This window comes from Pagrus pagrus, assembly GCF_965226575.1.
Source record: "Pagrus pagrus genome assembly, chromosome: 17".
NCBI classification, from domain to species: Eukaryota; Metazoa; Chordata; class Actinopteri; order Spariformes; family Sparidae; genus Pagrus; species Pagrus pagrus.
The window spans coordinates 11507417-11522924 of NC_140201.1; the positions used below are offsets into that span (position 1 = coordinate 11507417).

The following is a 15508-nucleotide window of genomic DNA, read 5'->3' on the forward strand; positions in this document are numbered from 1 at the left end:
CCAATGCAAATGATGTGTTCAGTCAGTCAATTTTATTTCATCTCAATCAAAAACAACAACATTACAATAAGTAAAACCCTTTCAAGACAAATCTCTCCAGGCTGTTTGTACACAGGAACAGAAAACTTGCGCTGGATCTTTGCACATAAACCTAATTTATCCTGATATGTGAAAATGGACTCAGCTCATTCAGAGTAGTCTTTCTATTTAAAAAAATAAACAAAAAAATAGAAGTATGGCAAAAAATAAAAATAAAAAGTCCAGATGTAGTAATACTTTTCTCAAGTCTTACCATTCACTGTTTCCCCCCACAATGTCAGCATCAGTTTAAAAACATCAGATGGACCATATACAGTGAACATACAAAGCCCACGAGAATCATTCTCACATTTGGCACTGACGTATTTTCTTGGCCCTGATATGTAAAAAATACTCGAGCAGGTAAAACTACAAAAACTAGATTGGGTGGAGAGGACAGTGTGGCGTTCAGTGGCACCCTCCTGTGTTACAGTGTAATAAAAGTCAGCATCATTTAACAAGCGGACAGAGCAGACGGTTCACCTCAACAGGCTCCGTAACGCTCAAGCGTTACATTCCAGAATGTTCATCCCGGTCTCCCGTGGCAACAAATAATAATAGTCTATCTGTTTCTACTGCAGCTCGAGATTCTGGAATGTTCCGGCAATTGATCCAATTCACCATGGCAACAAATTGGAATCTTCTACGTTGCTTCCATTGCGGCCATCATATGAGCACATGTGGAGGGTACGTTAGTAACATCTTAAAGTTAAAATGTATGTATTTGAAATGCTGACAATTGCCTTTTTCTTTCACTCTTGTCTTCTTCTCGTTTTTAAGCCTATATTCTGTATGTGTTCTCACTTGTCTGACATATCCGGAATTTGTCAACGAGTATGTTAGCTTTGTCTGCATGAGAATTCAGGATAGAAATGTTGGAATATTTACATATTGATGCTTTAAAATCAGCATTAATTTTTATATAATTAAAGCACTCACATTCTGCATTAGCAATATTTACAGTAACTGAGTTAACGATTTATCCAGTTGTTGCCCACATGTCAGCACTGTCGACCTTTACTTAATGCAGCTCAATATCATCACAGTTACCGTGACAACCAGTTTCCAGCATCCAAGCTACGATTACGATGGGGACACGGGGAAAACTCTGTCGTATCAGGCTTTGCACTCATGGAATTGCATTGAATAAAAATATGGAAAAGTAATAAATTTAGATGTTTGTTCCTTGAAGCTGTCTCCTCAAAATTAACTCTTTCAGTTAACTGGAATTTTGTAAACATCAACATGTTTAGAAATGATGATCCTTTTTGACAATGCAATAACATTTCTGAAAATAAAATATCTACATTGGTTCTCAAGAGGAAACTTCGGCTTAAAATGGGAACCAACCCAGTGTAATAAATCTGATTTTTCTCTTGCTGTTGAGCACAACCTAATTGGAAAAACCAAAGTACAATCCCCCCCCCCCCCCCCCCCCACAAAAAAACTGGATGGAAGGATGTTTTAATAGACAAGGAATGCCTTGACATGATGTTTGGGGAAAAAAAGGAAGAGCTGAATTTATGGCTGAGAGGGCTGGGAGCTGCCACCAATATCTACCTGTCTGACCTATGGCAGGTTGTCAGCCACTCGCACCAATCAAAACACATTTTTTCCCAGGTTGTTGCGTTAGTTTGAAATGGGCCAGAGATTCTCTCCCGTCGCACACTGCAAAACAAAAAAAATTACCCCTCCAGACGGCAAAAGAGTGATAAGCAGATGTAAACCTCTTCACATGTTGCACTACGGGGCGAGGTGAAGAAGACAAACACCACGAGGATGTCGATACACCTAACTGACCATAAACAGAAAAATCTTTGTCCAGGTGTCTCTGGACTGTTAAACCAGCTCAGCTCATACCACTGGAGCGAAGACAAAACTCGCAGACACCAGACCATGGAAGCCAATAACCCGTCTCTCCTCTCTAGTCCTTGTGAGTCTTTCCTTTGGGTTTTTCATCATAAGAAACTCCATATTCATTCACTCTTGTTTTGTCCACTGGGTAGAGCCTGTGGAGGAAGAGAGAGACTTTAAGGTTTGGAAACTGTATATTTTGTTGGTTACCTAAGAATCTGTGTGTGTGTGTGTGTGTGTGTGTGTGTGTGTGTGTGTGTGTGTGTGTGTGTGTGTGTGTGTGTACCATCTCTGGTAGAGGTAAATGAGAAACACCACATCGTCTCTGAAACAGGCCAGTCTGTGGGACGTTGGCATGGTGATGATGAAGGCAAACACATCGTCGATAAAGGTATTGAACGCCTGACAACAAACAAGAGATATCAATAATAATAATTATACATTTTTGAAAATGCACCAATCACTAGAAAGGATATTCAGCGAAGGCGACTTCATTTCACATTTTTGAAAATCACAGTTGTGTTCTCACCTTGTACATGAAGGCTTTCCAGGGGAGGTGGGCCACAGATTTCAGCTGTTGGATTAAGCACAATAAATCAGTGGGATGCTTGAAAGACAGAAACAGTCAATCAAATCAAATCAAATAAAATGCGAGGCAATATCGGAACAATTTCATGTTTTAGCAGGCTAACTTTCCTAGAAGATCTGGAGCAGTTAAAGGTGCAGTTTGTCGAATTTAGGGGATATATTGACCGTACAAACCGTTTCGTCTGTTACCACATTGTGCATTTTTCTTAAAAGTAAGACCGTGCCCACACTCACGTTTACAATCATGAACTGACCTTATAGTTGACAAACAGTTGAGGAAGCATGAAGAGGAAGCCAAAGGCGTATACACCTGGAATGGTGGAGAACATGGTGAACCGTCAAATAATGGAAATCAACGGCACAGCAGGTAATCAACTTGTAATTCTACGACTGGTTTATTTGTTTTTAAAAAGTTGTTCTGATCCAAAGGGTGATTTTTATAAAATCTTACCATTAACCAAACTGTTGATCAACCACGAGTACCAACTAAAAGAGACACAGAGGAACAGATGAAGGAAATCTTGTGACATCAGTACCACTTGAGTAGTCATCACAGTATATGAATGTAAAGACTCTCACCTCTTATATCGGAGGAATATTAGAGCGTACACAGCCCCTCCGATACACAAGGGGTAGAGGAGGTATGAGAGATACTTCATGGCCTACAGAGAAACACAACACACACGAGAAGTCCAGTTACAACATAATATATACTGTCTAGTAACAAAATGATTCACGATGACAATGCCGATACCTCTAAGGCTGTAGATAAATGATATCTTTTGTGATTTGGTTGAACTGACCCTTCAAAGAATTTACTTTAAAATGCTTTAATGATGACTTCCTGTCTCAACACGTATGGTTTTTATTTTGTATCGTATCGTCTATGCACGTATGACTGTGTGAGTCTATCGGGTCTTACCAGTGTGTCGTACTCTTCTGTCCTCCTCTCTGATTCATCCAATTTCCCGAACTGTTCCACAGAAAAGAACACACACACACACACACACACACACACACACACACACACACACACACACACACACACACACACACACACACACACACACACACACACACACACACACACACACACACACACACACAGAAGATGTTAGTGGCTCTGAAATATTGGAAAATGCTGCAATCAAGCCAACAAGGCCAATCATTTTATCTATTACAGATGTGTAATCCTGCCGACACTACTGCATAAAAACATTTTTCTTTATCATGGCTGTAAAATGTGGCACTCCAGCACCTGCTCTGTGCTTTCTCTTTCAGCCCACAGTAATTTAGCAGAGAGCTTTAATACAGCAGCAGAGCGGGGAGGGAAAATGAAATGAATTATCTGTGCACAGGAGTTAGAGGAAACGGCGCTGATGGATTTACTGTCAACAAGCAGTAAAACAGTGTAGAGCAACCTACATAGGAAAGAGTTGCTTTATAATGAGCTGTAAAAATAAATGAGAGATGACAGAAAAATGATCAACCAGTAACACACACACACACACACACACACACACACACACACCTGGAATTCTGGTTTGCCTCCTCTCCAGAACACCTGAATCTTGAAGGCCTTCTTCACTTTCCACACCTGCAAAGAAAATAAAACAATGTGAATGGAGCTGCAAAGTGCAAGCCCTCATATTAGGTGTGTCTGTGCTCTTCATCTTTGTGTACTCACTTCAATCATGGAGCCGATGCCAGCAGGTATGAGGACAAGCAGGCTGGTCTGCTCGTCAAACAGATAGAGGAAAATCACTATGGTGCTGAAACATCGCCAGAGCACTGGGAAACAAAACAAAACATGCAAACGTTAAATGTCGTGCTGCGACGGCTTTGCCTCGGTTACTGTCGGTCAAGGTTTTAATCCTGTAATCCAGCACATGATAGACTTTTCCGCAGTTTCGAAGCATCATATCATATTCTGTCCACACAGATGTTATTGCACCATCTGCTCTAAAAATCCATGAGTCATGTCGTCTCACTGTGCTAAAGCTGGCTGAACAATTAGAAAACTATTCAGAATCATTAAGCTGTAGCAGTGTAGGCCTGTTTCTTACACAGCTCCGGGCTAAATATTGCTCAGCAGCATTCTGCAGATGGTTAGATCTTACCATTACCAGCCAGAAAGCATGTAAGAGCATCTCTTCTTCTGTTACAGAGCAGAAGGAAGCAGAACACAACATCTGGCCACCCAGCAGTCCTGACTCACTGAGTCAGATTACACAACAACACATCGCTGATGCCTGGTTTGTTGTGGATTCACTTGTTTTACACATTTTTCTGAAAGGACTGACAGTTACATACTCTGCTGTACATGCTCTGTTGAACCAGTCAAAAACAGATGTAAAGTGTGCAGCTGAATCTGCAGACCTTTACAACTTTGTCATCTGTTTTGCTTTTTTCCCTTTCTGTGTTTTTCATGAGAACAAAGTTACCTACCTGCTTTGCTGGACATTCCCACCATGCTTTTCTTCTGCTTCCAGAAGCTGATGTCATTCTTGAAAGCCAGGAAGTCAAAAAGGAGCTAAAAAAAAGAAGCAAATAAAACATATGAAACACTTAAATCTGTTAAACCACAGTTTTGCGTGAACTGTTTATAATCAGTACATCTCAGTGCTTACATGGAAGGCAGCCACAAAGAAGGTCAGAGCCAGGAAGTACAGGTTGGTATCCACAAAGATTCCTTTAATCTCATCTGCATCCTTTTCTGTGAAACCTGCAACACGCACAGCAGGGAGACAGCAGAGGGAGAAATGTATAGCGCATTAAAGTGTAAGCCTTGTAGACTCTGTGTGTGTGTGTGTGTGTGTGTGTGTGTGTGTGTGTGTGTGTCTGTGAGAAAGAGAGAGAGTGATTAACGTACCAAACTGCTGCAGAGAGTAAACAGCGTCTTGCATGTGGATCCAGAATCGTAGCCTCCCCAGAGAGATGGAGTCGTAGGAGATGGTCAGAGGGAGCTCCATTGAGGTACTGTTGATCTCCTACAGATACACACACATTATTTTCAAAATTCAGCTACTACATTCAAGATCGATGATCTGCTCTCATTCTCTTTAAAGTTTGGTTGTGAAACGACAGATCAACATACTTTTTTAGATGAGTAATGGCTCAAAACGGCTGTAAACTATTGTTATAAATACTTTTTTGTCTCTGTGACATTTAGTTGAGACAAACTTTATTCTGAGTCAGACTGTAGTTTATGTCTGGGGTCAATGAAAACACACCAACAAGGAGCTTAAATCATTGGGTAATAGGGTAAATGTTTAATTTTACCTCTAAACAAGTTCAGTAAGGCAATGGATAACAGAACAAACAGTGCATTTGAAAATCTGATGGGTTTGGTTAATCACAGCGTATTATGTAATACTTATTTCAAACAAAAGGCTTACCACAAGGTCCTTGACCCGGTTGCTGAGCTCATCAACAAACAGCAGAGGTAGATAAACCATCTTCTTACCATTTTGGAATCTGAAACACAGAAAAGCAAAACATCCTCTGATGCTTCTGGATCCTAATTTAAAGTTTTGCTGAGAATTGCACAGCCTGGGTGTGTTATCTTACACTCGGAGGTATCTGTGGACATCACCGGGGAGGTATTCCCTGTCGAACAGGAAGTGGTCGCCGACAATGTTGAGCGTCAGGCGGGAGCGCCAGTGGGAAGAGGGGTGATCCGACGTGGAAGTGGGACCCCCTGCTGCGGGGTTACCATTGCGCCGTTTCTTTTGCTGGGCTTCTTCTTTCTGACTCTGTGTTGATCACATAGACAAAGATTTTCCTCTTAAATCAAATGGCCAAACTCTTCTGGATCTACAGTATATTGATAAGACACAGATTATAAATGATCTGCAGTTAAGCTAACTTGTTGTTACAAAAATGTAAGTGGTCAGCTACAGGACAGAGAGATGTTACATATATTAATACCAACATTACAAAAGAAAATACCTGCTATTACTCAAAATAACATCAAACAAAACAAATTCTCAGAGTATTTGAAATAAAAGAAATGATAAATATAATGGACAAGCGTTTTTTCAGAAAACTTTGACACGACTCAGTACCTGTGTTTGATCCTCCCCGGATATCAGGGAGATCTCAGGCGGTTTAGGGATCATGTACGTGGTGAGCTGAGCCACCAGGTGGACCTGTCGAGGATCCTCCCACGGGGTGACACCGGCTTGATGGACAAATACGAGCGCATATAAGGTTCCATTGTTACGTGTCTTCTTAGGGAGGGAGACGTTTACTATTCTGGAGGGAAAAGAGAGAAGGAGGGAAGTTTATGAAAGGAAGGATGATAGATTTGTTTTAATTACTGTATGATATGGGTTATGAATGGTTATAGATGTGTAACACTGGTTTCTTTGGAAAATACTTTAAAAAGATCAGATCTGAGGACAGAGACACTTCATGTCTCAGGCTTATTATAACTCTATCTTATGTCACATAGTGAGAGTACCACAAACCTCTCAAACTTGCTGTTGACGTCAAATTCGTCCTCTCTGTGGATCAGGGTATGTCCTCCCTCTGCGTTGCGCCGCACTGCAGTGTAGATACTTAACTGGATACACACAGACAGATTTTACACATATTATTACATGAAAACACAATACTGCTGGCATAACCACACACAGAGACCGTTGAACAGAAAACACTCCCTCCCTAAGGTACTGACCTGTAGTTTCGGGTTCCCTGCCAGGAAGGGTGTGATACAGTTTTCACCTTTAGGGCTGTCGCAGGGTTTAGTGTACACTATCCCGTACATCACCCAGCAGGTGTGGAGCACGTACACCACAAAGACACCCACGACCAGGGTGGTGAACGATGTTTTCAGGAACATGATGCTGCTGCTCACGTTGTGTCGTTGCGTCGTCTCCTTCGGCTAGCTGAGGAGCAGGGCCATATGTCTGCAGATGGAGAGATCGTAGATGGAGGGTTAGTGTGTAGTACGGTGGTAATAGTTACAATAATACAGGCTTAAATCTGTGCTGACTGTCGGATATACGAGATTCCCCCCAAATGTTGATTTCAGTGGACAGAGGTTGTCCACACACCTATAGCCACGCTGTGTTTGTGATAAGATGTGCAGGAACGTGATTTCATGCATGAAACAAGTCTTTCAACAAGCATAGGACACAGGCTGGTTAAAGACATGTGCCAGAGCGTGCTCGTCCAGTTTTGTACCACTCAACTGCAACAAAAGATGAAATGAAATCAGGGAGTCACATCTCTAACGTTAGATGATAAGAGTTATTGTGACCACTCTGGCCAGTTACTGACACAGATGTATTATTTGCATGAGGTTACAGTAAAAACCCACCTGTTTTCCGTCATATAAATGACTGTAGCTAGGCTAGAGGCACTCTAAAGCCCTTTAACTGACTTAAACTCACCGACACTTGCTGCCAACTTGTCCATATGGCTGCTTCTCCCTGGTTTTTTGCTCGTCACGATTTGTTTTCTAATGTTTCTTGAAAGCTGCTGTCTTTGACTCGTCTATCAGAGCCTCGGTGTTGCCATAGCTGAAGGTTTTATATGTGTTTTTCCGCTCATGTTTTATATCATACAATACAAGTGGAATTCAGAGGTGAAACGATGAACGTACCGATGTTTAATGTGGCAGGCTGTCAGTGACAGGACACTCTCAGCTGGATCATTGGCTGGCTATCCGTACGTCCACTTTTACCGAGCCCGCCGGGTGGTTAGACGCGACGACATCGTTTCTTTAAAACCGTCCACCGCCGTTTTCAGCCGAAGACATCTGCTTTCTACTCGGCTGTCCTCTCCATTCAGGCAATAACACGTCCGGACAGAAATTGCAAACTGAAAGCGTGAGGTGGACTTAGATTTCCGCCGTTCGCTTCCTGGTTGGTTTCCTGGACGAGATTTGGGAAGTGATAACGCGAGACTTCACGTCAGCGAGACACAGAAGAAGAACAAAGTTATTTAGCCCAAAGCTAAAGAAATTCATTTTAAAATCAATTAATGATCAATTTATTTTAATTTATTTAATCCGATTTTTTTTTTTAGATTAAAATTTAATTTTGAAAGTATTTTGAATGTATCTGTTGAGTCAAAATCACATGTGGATGTAATATATGGACTGGTAATGACAGGGAAAAGTGAAAATCTGCTTATTAATACAACTCTTATAATGGCAAAATATTACATTATGAAAGAACCCCACTCATTTTCAATGCTTTTTACAATTAATGTAGACTGTATTGTAAGTCCCTGAAGTATATGAAATGAAAAACTGCTGAAATGTGCATTATACATACACATTAATTATTATTATTTATAATTATTAACCATTATTGAAGTGCCTTGTTATTTGTACCTATCTTGTTTAATAAAAGCAAAAAAAGAAACATGCATTTATTTAGCTCAAATATACACAAGTATTGAGATTTATTAGATATTACGACTTTTCAGCAAAGGTACATTTTTAAGATACTATATTAGGTTTCACTTGCTTGTTTAATTGCTAGGCAAACACCAACATCCACTTATCAGACCGAGTGTTTCTAATTCTACTCTGTTAAACGACAATATGAACCACATATAGGCTGGAAGGTTGTGTGTAACCCCCAAAACTGACTGCCGTGACCCGGATTCGAACCGGGGTTGCTGCGGCCACAACGCAGAGTACTAACCACTATACGATCACGGCTGGCCATCTGTCGTGGAGACGTCACACAGCAGACAGGGTACATGTTGTCACCCACTATTTCCGTTGTTAGTTAAACATTTGTTCTAATGTCAAAAATCATCAACTTGCCAGCAGAAATATTACCTCACTCTGTTGTATTTCCTATAAATTAGAAATACTTTAGATGTTATTTGTATTTAGGCTTATATTTTTATATTTAATATCATATACCTGAAGACTTTTACTCAAATAGGCTACTATCTTACGGGTGATTTTTACTGTCTTACCTTTATCACTGAGTTTGCTGTCCTGTTTTTTCTTGATAAATTCTTATTCTTATATTTGCACATATATGTTTAACTTTTTTGTGTAATCAGAAATGTCACCTTTGATACTTGAATCTTGTAATACTGAACGTCTGCAATGACAAATACATATAAAGATGGGAATAATCTATTTATTGTCTATTATTGTATTTTATTTATTCCTGTTCTTGCATTACTTTCCCTCCCCCGTCTCTTTCTTTTTCTGTGATTTTGCCTGTTTTATGGCTTTTATTCCTTTTACTTGCAGTTAATCATATTGACTTTTTGTGTTTTTTACATTCTGTTCTACCTTCTGGTCTCCCCTTCACCACAGACGAGGCTTTCTTGTGTTTGTCTTGACTGCAGTGTTTATTCTGTAATATTGTCTTCCTGAGTTTCCTGCTTTTGCTAGATAGTCAAAGCACTTTGTAAACTCTGTTTTTAAAGATGCAATATAAATAAAGTTTATTATAATAAAGAATTCCTAATTTCTGTTCACTACTTCATTGTGAAAGGGATCTATAGAGGTGACAAGGTCACAGAAGGAGCTGCTTACTTTTCCTTATGAAGCTGTACCATCGATAAAGCGGATTGTCTGTATGTGTCACCAAGGTGTCACACTTCTTATCATCTTCCTCTTTTGCAGAGGATTTCTTTCTGGTTGTTCCTCCCTGTCAAAACTGACTGCCGTGACCCGGATTCGAACCGGGGTTGCTGCGGCCACAACGCAGAGTACTAACCACTATACGATCACGGCTGGGAAGCTGCTCTATGATGCAAATTAATCAAGAAACTTGGTACAAAGCTAAAAGCCCAAAAATTAGAGTATAAAAAGTAGCCTGGAGGCTGTTTATCAGTCTGACTAACTTTCTTTAAGCAAAAGACAGCACAAACAGACAAAACCAAGTCCTCAGCGCTGACGAGCTACAATGTCTAGCTATAATTCCTATTGATACTCATTTCAGTAAATCAAGTCATTAAACAATAAAATATACATTTGTAGCATTTATTTAGTTTTTCAGCAGTTCCCCGGATCATCAGCAATAACAATGAATCATAGACAATAAGCGACAGATGGTTTTATAGACAGACTTAAGCAAGCAACCTGACAATAAGTGGTTATTTTGAGTTTTATTTTTACCTTTGAGTTTTATTGTGTTGGATATTTAATAGTCTACTAACTTTACTTACTATAAATAATTTGATAAACTTTTCTGTCTACTGGTCAATTAAAGGTGCACGTTGTAGTTTTGGGGAATACATTTTTTATCAGAACAGAAAGACTGATTTTGTTGTACAATTTCATACTGTTTTACTTTGTTTATATTTGGCGGACCCTGCCACCTTTCTAGCTTCAAGCAGTGTTCTGGGAACCTTATTTTCCTCTGAGAACAAAAAATTGTATTATAATTATAAATTTGTATTATAACCTCATTAATATTGTAAAGATTAACATTCTGAGTTTGAATTTCTTCACCAGAAGTACATGTTGCCCCTTCAAACCTACATTTGGATAATTAGTGTGTTACGCAATGTCCTAAAATCCTAGCGTCTGCTAAGAGCGAGTGATATTTGTTTCAGTGTTTGATGTTTTAAGTTATGAAAAACTGAGTGCTGTTGAAAGCATCTGTATAAAAGTGTATATGACTCATTCACAGTATTATACTTTTAATCTCATCCAGCTTTGGTTGCATAAGACCTTTCTATCTCGACTGCTCCTACACCCAAACAAGGAGATAAGCTGATTTTTTTTCCAGCTTCCCACACTGTTGTTGTTCCTCAGGTAACACCAACCCTCACTTCAGCCCACATTTACCCAACCAGCCCAATCATCCAGACAGAAACAGAGCTGCGTCCTGTTTATTATGGGACTTTGGGCTTATTATCTTGCAGAAATAACATATTTCCCTCCGAGCGGTGTCGTGAATCTGTTTCTGAGTTATATTAATATTAAACACTGTTATATAGGACAGACATTGAACCACAACAATAATCTCGTCAATACCGGCTAGTTGCCCCCGGGCGCAATGATTTAACAGCTCATACCAATTTCTCCTGCATAACCTCGGGGCAGGAAAACATAAGAGTACATCACTGATTTTTTTTATGCCTGTTCTCTACCTGTGAAATATTCATCCACTCACCTGTATCTTTCAAATTTTAAACAGTCAGTGTGACATTTAATCAGTGACATTTAACCAGCCGGTGTTTGTCCTTAAATGACATCTACTTTAATCATCTGTGTGCTAAAGAAGGTCAAGTTCACCTTCATCTGAGTTCTGGCTCGTGGCACTGACCTCAGTCTTAATGAAGTCCTCATCTCTCAGTGTTTTCTTATCTTGCATGTATTACAGCCTCACTACTTGACCCCCTGCAGCCGAACCAAGAGGGTGATGTTTCTCTGCCGCGTCGACACGGTCTTATAATTTGTCCAAGAACGACAGTGCTCTCAGGATATTGCGTTTGGAATATACAGTAGCTGTACATTCAGCGCCATCATCCTGGGAGTGCTCTGTGGGCAAATTTCCCAGCTGAACATCACTTCATAAATCTGCTGCTGGATATTATTAGACTACCTTTACAGTGACCCCACCTGTCTTTGCTGTATCACTGAGAGAGATGTGTTGCTCCATCCCCTACACTACTCCCTGTGCGCCGATGACTGCACCTCTTACTTCCTGTCCGTCAGATAGCCGCCGACCCTTTTGGGCCTGATGATCCAGATGAAAAGGACCGTCTTATGCCGTGATCTGCAGTGGAAGCACATTTCTGCCAATTAAAGAGAAGAAAAAAAAGAAAAGTAGAAGAAGTGAAAACTATTCCCATGGTAAAACATAATTAACAGTTAAAAAGTCATAAAAATGAGATACAAAAAATATCATAAGACTTGTATCTCACAATTATGACTTTTTTTTATCTCAATATTATGAATTATTATCTCCTAATTTTGACTTTTTTGACTTTCTATTTCATAATTATGACTTTTTATCACATTATTGGACTTTCTTTTGATAATTTTCGATGTTTAATCTCAATATTATTACTTTTTATCTCATAGTTATGACCCATAACTTTTACTTTCTCTATGATCATTTTGACTTTTCAAATAAGATCTCAATATTATGACCTTTTCTATCATAATTTACATTTTTATCTCATAGTTTTGAATGTCATCTCAATTTATCTCATTTTTAATTTTTATCCATTTTTTTTTTCCTACTGGCAGAAATGGGCTTCCGTAGCCAGATGGTATGTCGCTATCTATCTAACTATCTGGAAAGTCATCCTCGAGAAAACTGCTTGGACAAGGGCAGGCACTTTCAAAAAAATACTTGGCAGGTGATTGGACGACCCATCTCTCTGTCACAGTCTATCACAGGCATACTTCAACCACTCAGATCAACAACAGGATAGTGCTACCACCAGTGGAGCCACTCTTGCCGAGGCCAGTCAGGAGACAAGCGAAAACATCTTTTCAATAGATAGAAAGCCTCTCCAGTTTTGATGTAACTGATGCTATAGCATGATGATAGTATGATAACCTCTTTAGGAGCTGCCATTGATAATTTGACATTAACGGTTGCTTCTCTCACTGAGTGTCAGCATGAAAGTTTAAGTCTTTTGATAATACTGGTGGACTTTTGAATGCAGGATTTTCACTTCTGAGTATTATTTCATTGTTGTCTGTATTGACGCTATTACTTATGTAAAGGATCTAAATACTCTACCACCACCGGATATTATCAACGTGATCCTATGTAACATACAGGTGTGTCATGCAGTCTAATATTTGGTATTCGACAAGTTTTTAGCTTTTATTTTGAAGATATAATCCATTATTGTATTTAACAAAAAAGAGTTGGCCTACATGAGGATCTGCATTAAGATAAAACTTCCCAAAGAGAAGTAGTCATGTGTTTCTGAGCCTTTGGGCAGAACAGTATGTCAAGAGCAGAAATGCAAAGAAAAAATGGCAGCGTTTTAAATATACGACCAAGAGAAGGGCAGAACTTTCCCCTGATGCATTCCACGCCCATTTACTTGTCAGATGTGATTAAAAGGCTTCAGCCCATCCCATACCAGTGATGAACTTGTTCCCTTCCCTCAGGAAATCTGAGTCACATACATTAGCTAAATTGCAGAAATTTTTGGTCCCCTGTGAGCCGGAGATCCTCAGGCAGCTTTCTCTAACTGCTCCTCAGACTCAGTTTGAGACTAAAGGTGACCGGACTTTTTGCCTCTCGAGTCTCAAACACCCAGTCAGGGAATGTTACGCCAGCAGCTTCACTGTCTATTAAATCACTTCCCCTCTTACTTTATTCATAAAAAGCTAATCTGTTAAGGCCTCTTTTTTGCTTTATTGCTAGTGTTAATGTATTTCTTTAATAGAATGGTGGAGTATTACCATTTTCTGCTTTCTTATACTACACTTCAGAGGCAAATATTGTACTTTTTAATCATCTTGATTTGTTTGACAGCTGTAGAAACTTTTCAAATTAAGATTTTACATACAAAACACGTGATCAGCTTACATTATATGATCACAGGTCACACGACTGTCAGCCTGGATGCACAAATCACAATCTGTGTGTTACGGCCTGAGAGCCGTCAGTGGTTGTGTGTGGGTGTGGCTGCTCTCTTCTGTGCTTCTGTGTCCTCCAGGTGCTGCCTTCCCCCACTGGAGCAGGTGATTGTGCATGGCTGTCTCCACTAATCAGGGCAAGATATACACTGGGGCTGGAGTTGTGGCTGGTACCAGTGGGTCATCCATTGGTGTCCATGCTGTGTGTGTTATGAAGCGTCGAGAGCAGACTGAATCTTTTCCTGTGTTTTTCTGTTAGTAGAAACTTGCTGTGTGTTGCAATCAGCTTCCCAGTTTTTTAAAAGGGAAGTTAGCTTTCAGTTTGTGTTATCATTTCGGTGTGCTTGTAGAGCAAATCTTTTTTCGTGGTAATAAAACCTTAAGCTTGATTTGGGAGTTGTTTTATTTTGTAATGTGTTAATCCCCACAGTCCCGAGACCTCCCAGGGGACGTAACATATGTGCGTGTTGTGCGTTTAAAGGAAACCTATTAAACTTTTTTGTTTTTATCCTTTCCTTCAGTGATGTAGGTTCTTGTGCATGTAAAAGATCTTGAAAGTTAAGAAGGTCAAAGTCCGCACCAACAGAAGCTCCTCTCTCCCGCAGAAAACACTGCTCCTAAAACGCCTCATCAGTAGTCTCGCCTTTAATTGACATCACACTACGTCACCATGTCACACTTTGGAATAGTTTATACCTGGTGGCTAGTTCTGCTCATATGATCTGATTTAGCACAGCTGCTCTGTTGCTGGCTCAGGCATGTGTGAGCTGACCAATCAGAGCAGACTGGGTATTCAGGAAGAGGGTCTTAAAGAAACAGGAGCTAAAACAGAGTGGGTCAGACAGAAAGTAAATACTGTGCTGCAAAACTGGACAGTATGAGAAAACGGATGTGCTTTTGAGCATTAAAGCATAAAAACTTCTTACATACATTAGTAATAATTATCCCATAATAGATTGTTATGTTGTATTATAACATAACTCTGACAGGGACTGTTCTAGTTTAACTGATATATTTTGTACTTCTACTCGAGTACTTTTCCCACCACTGCTTTAATAGCATATTTTGTAATGTTTATGTAATGCCTTATATATTACTTTGCCTGAGCTGCTTTTTTTTGTTGTTTTATTTAAAGGTGGGTGTTATGTTGTATCTTATTGTATTGTGACATCACTCACAGTATGGCGTATGACAAAATATTTGACTTCAGATTGCCACAATAATTAGAGACACCAAAAAAATCTAATATGAATTGATCTCAGTCGAGTGTAGCAATGTCTTTCATGTCTTACTCATTTTGGTTTTGGTAGATATAGTTTGAACAGTTTCACATATTTGGTGGCGGTAGTTAAACATTTCACCACTCAGTGGCGCAACAGCTCCATCTACAAAAAACCTGATGGATTCTGTCATTAACCATTCTGAGCCTGCAATCGTCTCTCT

General features: G+C 39.7%; 1 protein-coding gene across 1 annotated transcript; it reads right to left on the reverse strand.

The window, feature by feature from the left end:
* Positions 1-1508: 1508 nt before the first annotated feature.
* clptm1l (CLPTM1 like) lies at positions 1509-8394 on the reverse strand. The gene is made up of 18 exons (XM_084379513.1): positions 8132-8394; positions 7202-7433; positions 6993-7087; positions 6588-6777; positions 6091-6275; positions 5919-5997; positions 5393-5510; positions 5151-5245; positions 4969-5053; positions 4208-4311; positions 4052-4117; positions 3443-3493; positions 3100-3182; positions 2972-3006; positions 2775-2830; positions 2462-2506; positions 2219-2334; positions 1509-2087 (listed from the first exon to the last, which is right to left on the reverse strand). Exons 2-18 carry the CDS (start codon positions 7364-7366, stop codon positions 2003-2005), a joined length of 1653 nt encoding a protein of 550 aa, XP_084235639.1. The 5' UTR covers positions 7367-7433; positions 8132-8394; the 3' UTR covers positions 1509-2002.
* Positions 8395-15508: the final 7114 nt, after the last annotated feature.